General features: G+C 32.0%; 1 protein-coding gene across 1 annotated transcript in view; it reads right to left on the bottom strand.

The window, feature by feature from the left end:
* Nucleotides 1–2,205: 2,205 nt before the first annotated feature.
* Nucleotides 2,206–13,018, bottom strand: part of LOC131852237 (protein still life, isoform SIF type 1) — an 87,652-nt gene continuing 76,839 nt past the window's right edge. The window contains exons 31-43 of the mRNA XM_059202887.1: nt 12,613–12,786; nt 11,665–11,859; nt 11,478–11,586; nt 11,060–11,239; nt 10,798–10,935; nt 10,557–10,714; nt 10,157–10,344; nt 9,238–9,445; nt 8,772–8,858; nt 8,572–8,687; nt 7,939–8,103; nt 7,619–7,722; nt 2,206–3,720 (exon numbers count right to left, since the gene is read on the bottom strand). Coding sequence (XP_059058870.1) covers nt 3,563–3,720; nt 7,619–7,722; nt 7,939–8,103; nt 8,572–8,687; nt 8,772–8,858; nt 9,238–9,445; nt 10,157–10,344; nt 10,557–10,714; nt 10,798–10,935; nt 11,060–11,239; nt 11,478–11,586; nt 11,665–11,859; nt 12,613–12,786 — 1,980 coding nt within the window. The 3' untranslated portion in view covers nt 2,206–3,562. The remainder of the gene's footprint in view (nt 3,721–7,618; nt 7,723–7,938; nt 8,104–8,571; nt 8,688–8,771; nt 8,859–9,237; nt 9,446–10,156; nt 10,345–10,556; nt 10,715–10,797; nt 10,936–11,059; nt 11,240–11,477; nt 11,587–11,664; nt 11,860–12,612; nt 12,787–13,018) is intronic.

Below are 13,018 nucleotides of genomic sequence, written 5' to 3'. Positions count from 1 at the left end.
ATTCATAAGCAATAAAAAGTAATATCCGTATGTGTCATAAAACGTATAATACCAATACAAAGGAAAACATAAGAATACATACATTAATTTGTAAATTAGACTAATCGTGTTGGAAGCCACTAAAGGTAGATTTAGTGTGTACATTGTCTGGCAAAATCATTGACAAACTATTTACGCGACGATTGCATTGCTCTCAGTTTACGAAAAGTCTCGTGCACTTTACGTTTCAATCGTTGTGAAGGCACTTTAAATTTAGGCATTTTGATGATGTATTTAAAACTTTTATGATTCGAAATATATTATATCACAATTCTAAATATTAATTAAACAAATTTCTGCCTATAAATACAAAAAATATTGTTATATATTATGTCGATTATAATTGAAATTAATATCCTTCCGCTATAATTGAACTTGATAATCTCATTTAAATAATGGTACCTACGATACAGTAATTTTCTACATTTCTGCAAATTCAATGCGCCGTTATCGAAATAGTTTGCCAATAATGTTACCGTCAATTATTGTTAACATTGAGGAAATATTCACTATACACTGGCAATAAATTTGACAATAAACATAAACGCAACGTGAAACATAACATTAAATTATAAAAGTTCAATACTTATTATAACATTAGTTACCTTCGTATTTTACTTCAATAAGTCTTTCTAAATATTCATTCATTTCCTACATTACTTTCAAATGTCATTGAAGTATGAAATACAATCGCAATTAATGAGCTCATCCTTCATCATCATTTTTCACTCATATTTGTTTATTCATTTTATTAATTATATTTTCTTATAATAATATCTATAAATTGAGTGTATAAGTTCGTAATTATTAAATTCGAATATTTTAACATATGTATATTAATAAACAGGTTTTATTTCGATAAATCACAAAATCATTTAATAAACAATACTTAAAATTCAATTTATAATATATAGGACATATGTATATATTTATTACGCGAACATATTATACACATATGTGTACATATATATATATATATATATATATTAAATATATATATAATGCTTGTGTGTATTTGTGGTCACAATAATAAATTAGTACATAATCTACATAGAATTATTACAACATAGATATAAATATATTAAAGATTAATACCAAGTGTTGATAAAGTATTGTTTATGAGAACACTTGAAAAATTGTAGCTTGAACGGAATAGCACTTCAGTGATATGTCCCGAAATTAAATAGCTTTTATTAATATAATATAACATCTATGCAACAATCGACTGAATAAAATTTAAACATCTGAAGAGTACACACAGTGAGTTAGTTTATATTATTTTGTGATTTAAAATGAACTGTGGTCCCTTGCAACTAATAAAATCAATAATATTTATAACTTTTCAGTATGTATATTACTGCTCACATAATACATTAACAATACAATAAATATACATCATTTTTCTATAAACAACTTTTGTTTCCTTACAGTTACGTAACTTTTGTATTACAAATACATACGGGATACACACACTTCCGTTCTACTCACAAAATTTCAATGATCTTAAACAACACATTTATAACAACATCAACAAAATTATTATACCCAGTGGTATGAGTCTCATCTGGTAAATAAAAAAAAACTAAAATGTAGGATAAATGTTATATCATTCGCCTAGCCTATGATAGAACTTTCGAATTTGATCTCGAAGAGAAATTATTATCAAAACTACCTAGTGTATTTTTCATAGGGTAAGTGCATCTTGAACTATAGGGTAGTGAGTGTTGAGTTGCTGATGTGAAATGAAACGTAAGTACATTACAACTAACTACTCCCACAATTTATCTATTCAGTAATGTTATGTTCACAAGCACACGTGTAGGAGTATACACCTAATTTGGCACAGAGGTAGTGGAGCATTTATTTAGCGTAAATTATGGAAACTTAATGTAAACGGAATTTACAAAATGATGTTTATATCTTGTACATGGGAAATTCGGTAAAGTTATTTCTAATTATGTTATGGGGCTTAATTTATAGATTATCCTATCGGTTAGTCACATGAGTCTTTTTTAAATCTATTTTTTAAACATCTTAGAATGAAACTAAACGTGGGTATTAGTATTGTGACTCTTTTTAAGGTGCGTGTATGAAGTGAGGCATAGATACCTGTTATGACACGTGAGATCGTAATTGTACTTAATATATTAAAATAATTAATCACTTCGAAGGCGTTGAATTAAATAGTCTTTTAAATTAGAAGTGGTTACAAAATCGATTCTATAACACATAAAATATGTCTTATTACGTGTTACATTACAGTATTCATCTATCTATATTTGTTTCAATATCCATTTGGCAACTCATTTACAAATACATTTAAGTATGACGTTACTCATGTGTACGATTTTAAACCGTTTCAATATAGACTGATATTTTTTAAGTTATTACACATAGAATAGAATAGATGAAGATATTTGGTGAGTAATTTTGTAACCTCTGTTTATCTTTAACATTTTATTTATTAGTGATATTGTCTTTTAATTTGTAATTACATATAACAGCCTACTTTTATATCTTGTACTATGTAAGAATCAAAATTAATGTAAATACAAATAGATGTATACACCTGTACTTAACTACTATGGAATTCAATTCTGAAGAACTGTATATACTTAGTTTTTTCAATAGCGAACTGTCTGTGATTATATATATATATAGATATATACTAGCTGATTGGGCAAATTATATAACATTAAATACCAGCACAATTACATATAGTAATAAATCAGTGACTAGAATTTGATTGTTTAGTGAGTATTATATATATTAAATTTAATTTTATGTGCATGGTATGTAAAGTCATAATATACGTATTAAACATATGCAGTCTTTTTAATTATGGAAAAAATCATATGTTTATTATAAGTACGATGTTTGAGCCACGCTAAGACAAAAACAAATACATATTTATATATACTAGAAATTAGAATATGTTAGATTTTTCAATTGAAGCTATGTATATATTATAATAAATTGTGCAATCATGAGCTATATATATATACGGTGTGTGAATGCAAAATTATGAGAATTGCCATTGTAATTAACACATTCTTATATCTACCCTTAGGATTCATTCTCATAGGCTCAACTGGAATCTGAATTTTACTGAAAACCCAAAATCGTATATGGATCGTACATACGTTACAAACAACGATTACCGGCAGTTATTCCACAGACATATCAATTTCAGTAGGAGAAGGGATCAGGGTAGTACCGAATTAGGATAAGCGCACAGCATAGGAAATGGTTCGTAAACACTTATCTTTTAGCATACCCTAGCGTCTCTTCAAGGGGTAATATTCCATGATAATAATTTTGTACATTCATGTACATTAAGAGAAAATACGAGCGAAAAACGGGGCAAGATCCGATCGTAAAAGGTCCTCGAGCCGGGAAAAATCGGATACCAGCACGACTGCGCGGCGGGGAAGGAAGGCTATCGGCCAATTTCGAGCGGATTGGAACATGCCCCTCACTCTGTAAGAATACCGGAGCGCGAGGAATATTGACGAGAGCTGCGTTAGTGGCGGTGGTCCGGCGCGAGCGACTTGCGGCTGGCGGAGAGGTGAAGAGCGCGGGGCGCAGGCCGCTGTGAGCGCGGCAGCGTGGTGGGCGCCGGCGGAGCGCCCGGCGTGCCCGCCTCGGGCAACATGTCGCGCGGTTTCCACACGGGCGATCCTACAACACACCAAACACCGAACTCTTTATAAATAATTATATCGCCAGTTGGCGCATGTGCACCGAGCAAATTTCGAATGTAACTTTTACCGATCATCAAATTTTTCGCGCTTACGCGAACAAAGAGTTGAATGTTTGATGAATGTATCGTAGGTTTCATGCCCTCGTAGAAATCGTACGGGCCGGGCGCCCGTCCGTATATAGTTGGAAGGTGCTTGATGTATGGAGGTTAAGGATATGTCGTGGAGGATACGCGGATCTACGCCGGTCAACATTGTCATCGAACATTCAAATAATAGTGAAATTGTAAATAATTACAATTGTTTTTTATATCGTATATATATACTATCTAACTACTCTTATTTTTATTCGTGTTCTATATAGATTAATGTACGTATAGATGATTACTCTAAGAGCTAACGTGCGCCAGTCGATAAGCAGGTCAATCGATGATATTCTTTCTGTCTATCTTTAAATACCATTGGGCAAATTGTCGGTCCATGTGTGCATTATCTAAGTCAATAGAGAATCGGTGCATAGCTAATTGAAGCGCTACGTGATTGAAGAATAACATATATATATTTCTACTTAATGTTTTAAGAGATATAAGTTTATTGATATCATGTATATTTTAGAGTATTTTGGGTTAACCTATTTATTATTACAGGATACAGTACTCGTACATTACATTCATCTATTTAACATTGTACACACAATACATATAGAGACTACTATTTTTTTATATGTAATTTTTAATTTTAATAATATTAATGTTATTACAACATTATACTTTCTTCACAATAGTTGTTTTGTGTCTACATAATTTTAATTGTACTGTGAGCATGTTTTCTTCCGGGCATACCTGTATGCGTTTATATCAACCATATTTTTGAACGATAGTTTACATAAATTATAATTAACAAATTAATTGATTCCTATTAATAATAAACCAGTCAATACCTAACGCTAATATAGAGTATTTTATTTATAAGTAATTAGTCAGTTTATGACGAAAACTAAACATTTGATTAGTGTAAAAATAGTTCTAATAAAGTAACATTTGAATTATTTATAGATTCGGTCGCTTTTTAGTATACAAACATTTTTCGGACATGCTCGCAGTTCATCTATGGTGAGTGTACTAGTACCTGTAGCGTAGATCAATGTGAATCATAATGTTTAGTTTTAGTGCCACCGACTGCGTATCGATTTGTAGAAACTATATTATATAATACATACGTGAGTAGATACAATAGTAACGTAATTGCAAAATACAGTAAACAGATCGAACTTAAATCTAAGTTGAGCAGGTACATAAATAATGCGAGAGTAAATTAATTAATATTAATTACAGGTATTTCGAAATGGAAGACTTAATTAATGGTTACATACTACAAATCCATGGTCGTCTACGTAATAATAATTATATTAATATCTAACGGGATACAATATAATATAGTCGAATGAAAATTATTAAGAGAGACATTATGACCAAAGAGATTAAGGATTATCATCAGTACGATTCCACAGCCATTATTATATAACAACTTAACATTACCTACGCCTAAAATTTGAGTTTGGTTAAGAATAATGTATCTATCTAATATGCGATAAAATTGTATTTTAATACATCCTTAGTAATTATATTATATTTTATTACAGTAATAGTTTAGTAATGCAATTAACTTATGTATAACTTTAGTACGCGTTAATCGGAATTTCTTCCTAATTTCTAAAATTGGTGGAAATAATATTGACAACGTTACGTATACAAATATTGAACTAGACTTCATAAGAACTCACTCTTTGAATCAGGTAGACTTCAGGTAGATTATGTAAATAGATTAAAAGATGGTAATTTGTTTCAACAAAAATTTCGCATAGATTACACATAAGAAAATAACAAAAAGTTACTTTTTTTTTTCATGACCATAAGTGGATTTACTTTCTTATAGTTTTGTGAAAGAATCTTCCACAAAAGTATAAGAAAATAAACTTTCACTGCTAACCAACATTGAATTAGGCTATAGTTTCTTGTGGTTTATTTTCGTGCCCTACATATAAATTTACATATTTCGTGAACAAATAGTTGAATGTTTGGTGAACGTTTAATTTCGTTTTTTATAAATCTATAGATACGTGTGTTAGTAGATATTATTACGTGGGGCCTATAACTACTCACTGAGGTTTTTTCATTTTATCTATAGGGGTTTTTTGGTTTGTTTGTGCATAATCTAAGTCTAGCTATACATAGATAATTGAAGTGCCACTACTGATATTGATTAAATTATAATCAAAACTTTCCAAGTTTATTGATGTCAAGTTATTTTGGGTTATAAAAATAAGCGTGTCTCTTTCTAAGAAGTGTAGGACATTATATAATATCATATCATATATAAAACTCTTGCAATCAAACCACGAAAGCATTTATATTTATACTAATATCAACGGTGTAGGTCACTAAAATACTATCATACTACCGTCTATCTATTGTATATTTCAAATTTTCAATATATCCATTTTATGTCGGGTACTCATTATACCTACTTTTTATATATTTTTGACAGCAATAGTTTAATTCGAATGGTTCGAATTTTCTTATCAAAAATTTTCAAGTTAGATAAGAATCTTTTGGAACCAAATGGTAATTCGTAATTTGGTGATGTCATCTATGTAAGTTTTTATATAATTAACTTATAACGTCTGTAAAGGTAGACGTTACGTTGATAAATATTACTGCATTGAAACGATTCTTGCTTAGAGCAACTTTACGTCTTATAATTTATATTTTATAAGTATGAGAAATATATTTTTAAATTGTTAACTACTCAATTCCTTTGTAGGGTGAGTTAGTTAAATTGTATAATACCAACACCCATTAAAACAATATTATACCGTAATTAATAACCTGATGAACACGCTACCACACAAATATCAGCATTTGCATGAAAATGAAGATAATACGAATGCTATTTATGCGATCGTCTATTTTGTGGTTTAATTGTAATACATATTATTAGGTACTTTTATGTTTAGACATGAATTTGATCAAATAAACTATCTTCATAGTTTCGTGATGGAATGAAACGTCCACGTTCATATGGATCATCCAAAGTTTCCAAACTGCTACGATCCGATGATGTAAGAATTTGTTGTGAATGATTGACTGAAGCCAGAGACTTTCTACGAAATTTGGGGGACTTGCCCTTCCCCTTATGCTAGGAGGTTTTGCTCTGCTTTTTACCAGACAGGTAGCACTGAACACAAGTGGGATGTTCAATAGTTTTAGCGATAGATTCTGTAGATTTAGAGACCACAATACCCATTTTTATAGCTTTATCTTCTGCTTTTGCTAACTGGGAATAATGTGTCATTCGGTCCAAGGAATTAGTCCCAAGTCGAGCTAATTTTTCCCCACTACATTTTGATGATCGACGACTTATGTTTGGAGACTTAGATGGTGATCTATCAAAACTTGCTTGGGGCGTTCGCATTATCCCCTTTTTAGGAGCCGGTTTTGGTGATCTTGATCTATCTATACTATTCTCGCGGGACTTCATGATACTTCCACGAGGCGATCTAGATCCATCAAAGCTTTGTTGTGGTGAGCGAGACTTATCGATAGAACCTCGAGGAGATTTCGATTGATCAAAACTGCCTCTTGGCGAGCGGTAAAGAGTTTTGGTTTGTTTCAGACTTGATTTATTGGGTGATTTGCAAACAATAACTTTGGTGACGCGATCCCTGTCAGGCGATACATGATCTCCATATCTATTTGGAGATTTATCTCTGTTAATGCTGCTACCGCTACAGGAACGTATCACTTTGATTTTCTTATCAGATACTGACGAACATTTTCTTTCAGGTGAAGATTTAAGAGATTGAGATTCCTGCTTACCTAATTCCTTAACCATTGTGGGTTGATATTGAGTTGGTTGGTGTGATGATTGAATAAGTCTCGCCTGACTACCAGTACTGCCAGCACTCAGCGTCGATGTCGTACTGCGAATAGAACGTATTATATATATAAGCATACCATTATATTCAAAGTTGGCGTGAATATCAGGATTGACATATGTATGAGTAGAGCCGAACAGACCTACATTACATAAATTTTAGTTTAGTATAATTTATTAGTGTGTGAGGAGACTGGTGCCAATTTACGATTGTGTAGGTAGTGTGGTCGATTGTGATGATAACCCATACATATGTTGGTACCTTAGCGTGAGGTGGTTGGGAGTTCTGCCTAACCCTCGTTTGGCAGGTGGCTGCGGTTGTTCATCTTCACCCTCGGATTTGGAGCCTGGGTCTGACTTGTCGGCGTCGGGCGGTGGTGGCGGCGGTGCGCGCTTTGCATTACTCTCTGGTCCGAGGAACCACAAGCTAGTGTTAGACTTGCGTAACATGCGTTAGTGTATTAAGGTGTAAACACATTCATGTCTCAATTTATATATGTGTAATATATAAAATCAATAATTTATAGTCAAATCATATTTCAATTTGAACTCAGTCGATTTTTCAGTCGAAAAATGATATCATGATACCATTTCCTTTATATATATATATCATAAATTAAGTTAATGTTCATAAACTGAGATATGATTTTATTGGCGTATAATTATTACGAATATTATTTACATGCAGGTTGATTTAACAATAACAATTCAGGATTTACTAATGGGTACAAAAATATACAAGTAGTAGGTACAACTTTGTTACACTGATATTTAAAAGAAAAGAGTAAATAAATAGTACCTACTTCTCTATTAAAATATTAGGTATTAATGATGCGAAGGCAGATTGAGAAGTGTTAGTGAATAAAATGAGAAAATCTCTTAATAAATCTGTTACCTACCTGTAGTATCGCCTAGTGTTTTGCTGCGAAGTCTAAAAGTTGGTTCTTCGTCAGTTGTTTCTTGAGGAGGATCTTCTGTATCCTGAGAATTTTCTCGTGACAGATCACCAACCTAGAGATTTTAATAGTTAAATTAAACACAGTTTTTAATGTAAATGAAGTAAAATAATATTGAATACAGATAAATTGAATTTACCTCTATATTGCCAGCTGACAATCTTTGCCCAGTTATCTTTGGTTTTTTCGTTTTGCCAAGAGTTTGGGATCCCTGCATTACTTGAACCTTCAATAAAAAACAAATAAATAATGACATATTTCGATAAGTTATAACTATGATAATAGTTAAAGTAAAGAAAAAAGTAATTGTATTTGTAGTATTTACTGGTTTATCAGGAACACTCAGAAGAGTGGGAACAACGACATTTCATAGCTTTTTTATTTGAAACCAATTCTCTCTTATGTAGATAAAGTATGATGTGATAGTCTTTCACATACATCTTCCATATACAGAGAGAGCAAGTTAGGTACTATTGTATTATATATATAGTTAGGTTTATATTATCTGGTAGTAATTATTGTAATACTTCGTACTTTCTTTTTAATATTGTAGATATTTTAGTACGAATAAAAACTCAAATACAGTTTATAGATAAATAAAATACCTGATGTTTGGGGCGGTCGCGGTCACGGTCGAGCGTGTGGGTCGCGTGGGGCGTTTGGGGCCCGTGGGGCCCGTGCGACGCGTGCGGAGCGTGCGGCGCGCGAGGCGGCGCGGGCGCCGGCCGCGTACTCGGCAGCGACATATTGCGGACCGACTCGCGGATAATCTGACGGATCGTCTTCAGGAACGCGTTGCGGAAGTCCGCCGTGCTAAATCAGTTATTTATTTTATATAATTAAACTTCTTTTTCACTTAATATTGTAATTTCTACGTAATAAGAGAATTGCGTTTTGAAAAAGTGATTTATTTTACTCAAGTATATGCTATATGCATTGAATTAGGTTCATTTTATTAACCAACGAAATTGGTATAACCTTGAGTTCATAGAACAATGCTAATCTGCATATAGTATATAAACCATAAAATTCATTTAAAAAATAATGTTAAGAAAATTTACAAGAAGTCAGAAATCTTGGGGAATAGCCTGTAGACTACATCTATACTCCGTTTCAATAGAATTGAACAAAAAAATATTAAATATTATTATATAAGCCCTCCCTAAATGGAAACAGTAACACATTCATTCGAATCTTGAGGGTTTTAACTGCATATATTAAATATCAAAAAACAAAATAAAACAAAAATCTTAATTGTATTTTTAATAAGTAGGTTCCGAAAACTTGACAGTTTGGTTAATTAGTAACATTGTAAACTTGTTTAGGTTGACCATTTACACCACTGCATTAAAAAAAAATTGACTGAAATTATTTTGCAATTTATGAATTACTTAAAACGTGCTACCAGTTACGCTCGGAATTTTACCTCCTCTAATATTTGTGTTGGTACCGTATCGAATAATAGCATAAATTATTATCATAATTAATAAAAATGTATTTTATATATGTATGTAAAAAACTTACCTATTAGACAAAACGTAAACTTTCTCAGATCGTCTTTGAAGTTGACTTCTAAGATGTATGAGTTCCCACAAAAAGTGGCTGTCCATATCCTTTGCTGAGGATGCGCGTACTTGTACTTCAGTCACAGGTATTAGTACCTGGTACCTGATGATTTCCACTTCGTTTGAGTTGTTCTTTGACGACACTCCCTAAAAGTTTGAAATATTATCCTAAAAGTTTTTGTACTTTAATTCAACTTTCAACTTCAGGCCGTCTTGATTCTGGTTAAGATTTGTTACAGTATAATAATTATACCTTTAAGAAAAACTTTTACGATCGTATAATTAAAATTACTCTTTCTGAAGTTTTTAACTAATGCGTGTGGACACATAAATGTAAAGTATGCTTTTAGAACACTCACCATTAGTTTTTTCTTCTGTCTCAGTCTTTCTTTACATAGGAAGACAACAGCTGATTTAAATACAAAACACATAGCGTGTAATTCTAGCCCTTTCTTTATTTTTCCTAAAAAGTCTGAAATATTTAACCATTCTACACCACCGTAGTATAACAAATCACCTGAAAGATAAATAGTGAACGCTTAGTTACATAGTAATATGGCTAAAATTAATACTATGTACGTTAATATTATATTTCTTTACCAGGACTTAGATCTATAGGTTGCTTGCAAGACTTTTGGTGTTGTCTAAACAAGTGATCAAATATAGCACCATATTCTTCATGTATTCGTTGCATTTCATTGATGTGTTCAGCAACTTTTTCCATTCCTTTGAGAGCCTCTAAAAGATTCATTTCAATATTAATAGCTATTCTAATATTATATCTTGAAATAAAAATTATAATTATAATTTAAGGAATTTGTCATTAGAATACAAATAACTAGTATTTTGTTCATAGACTTACCCACTAAATGTAGATGCTCCTCAGAATTAACGTCAGTCAAATTTCTTAATTGTTGCAATAGTAAGGGATATTTCAATATCCGTTGTATAGGCTTTATTAGATATGACTCTAAAGTTGACGAGTGCTGTTGTTTAGGATTTCTAGCGGCCAGAAACTCTTGTAAAGCTTGATTGCCTTCATCTGGAGGAAAATGTATCTTGACTATGTACAAATATATGTCATAAGTGCTAATATATAAATATTGTTATTTTACAGCTGTGAATGAAACAGCCTACGTACATGTATGCTGCTTTTCAATACATACATATTCAGTAAGATTTAAATGTAAAAAAGATATTTGTGATTTTCTGATATCAATTCATAAATGAAATATATTCTATAATGTATTGAAAAAAATTATGGAATTTATTATACTTACTAGGATGTAAAACCTTCTGTGCTTTACTGTGACTAGCACAAAATGAGCTGTACAATTTAAAATGATTCACGTAGAACAGGAAAGCATTGCCAACCGCGAAGAGTACATTCTATGAAAAAACAAAATAAGTTTTAGTTATATTCGTAAACATTGCATTTTCATTGTAGGAATGTAAGAAAATACTTACTCTAAATTGATTTGAAAATTCGAAGTGATGGAAGTTTGGTTCTGCCTCTAGAGCCTCTTCTAGGTTTTGTAGGAACTGCCTTTGGAATGTTACAATTTCTTGAATATTTCCAAAAAGTGCATTTATTTCGGCATTTGACAAGAAAGTTTCTTTTTTCAGTGGTTCTAGGTAGTTCTCAAGTAAGTTGTTCAGGTGCTGTAAGTTTTAATATTATTAAAGTACTTGTATTACAAGAATTCTCTTGGGTATTTTTTAGAACTATATATTTAATATGAATATATAATGAAGTATAATATATGAGTGTGACGGCAGTTGCGACTGATTTTATAAAGTTTAAAGTACGTTTTATAAATCCATCAGAACTTTTTAGCTTAATGAATATTTATATGAAACAAGAAGTCAATCAAAACATGCATTATATATGGAAACAATTTGTGATGGGAGGGTCCAATAAGTATTAGATAATATATTAAAATACATGTAAGCATTAGTATGGCTGTACCAAGAGTGATTTTGAATGTCAGCAGTTTCTGTATCTATAAAGTTTAAATTGGTATATCAAATTGAGTACAACGCCTAAAATGTGACATGCTACTGCTGGCATAATACCTAACTCGTAAAATGACTAATATAATACTATTATTAATTCTGACAATACCTACTTCTAAAAATAAAATAAATAATTAACACCGACAGTCGACACACAGCCAACTAATCCCACGGTAAGCAGAGTTATAGGTACTAGAGAACTGATATAATGATGATATAACAATTTATATATTATCAGGCTTGCTTGCCCAGTTTTTTAGTATTACAGATTTCTTATAATTAATTTTAGTACGTACAGACACAAATTACACATAGAAAAATAAAATACTAGTTGTATTTTATTTTTCTGTGTGTAATTTGTGTCATTGAAATAAGTCTTAGTTTTAAATAAGTAAGAACCTTGACGTAGGCGCGTTCGGTGTCGACCAGCTCGAGTAGCACCTTCCTGAGCTTGTCTGCGTCGGATAGGTGTCGCGAGGGGGTGCCGGCGGCGGCGCTGGCGACGCTGCCGGTGGGGCTGCCGCGCCGCGTCTCTGCTGGTGACCGGCACCAACCCGTCACTTGCTCAGCGCTCTGCCGCACACGCACACCCCCACATTTCTATTTAATTTCCACAATGTTCAAAACTACTATTCTATGTTATTTTGATTACAACCACGTTGTCGTTTCTATATGTAGTACGTACAGTTATCTCTCTCTATACTTTACCCCAGAGACGTAACTGATTCCGTTATTAAGAGTGTTATAATATACAATTAGGAAGCCAAATCGTAGACAAACAATTCAACATAAAATTTGTATGTAA

Source organism: Achroia grisella, unplaced genomic scaffold (genome assembly GCF_030625045.1).
Source record: "Achroia grisella isolate CSIRO2021 unplaced genomic scaffold, CSIRO_AGI_Agris_v1 utg1179, whole genome shotgun sequence".
In the NCBI taxonomy this organism is placed as follows: domain Eukaryota; kingdom Metazoa; phylum Arthropoda; class Insecta; order Lepidoptera; family Pyralidae; genus Achroia; species Achroia grisella.
This window is presented reverse-complemented; position numbering and strand designations above follow the sequence as displayed.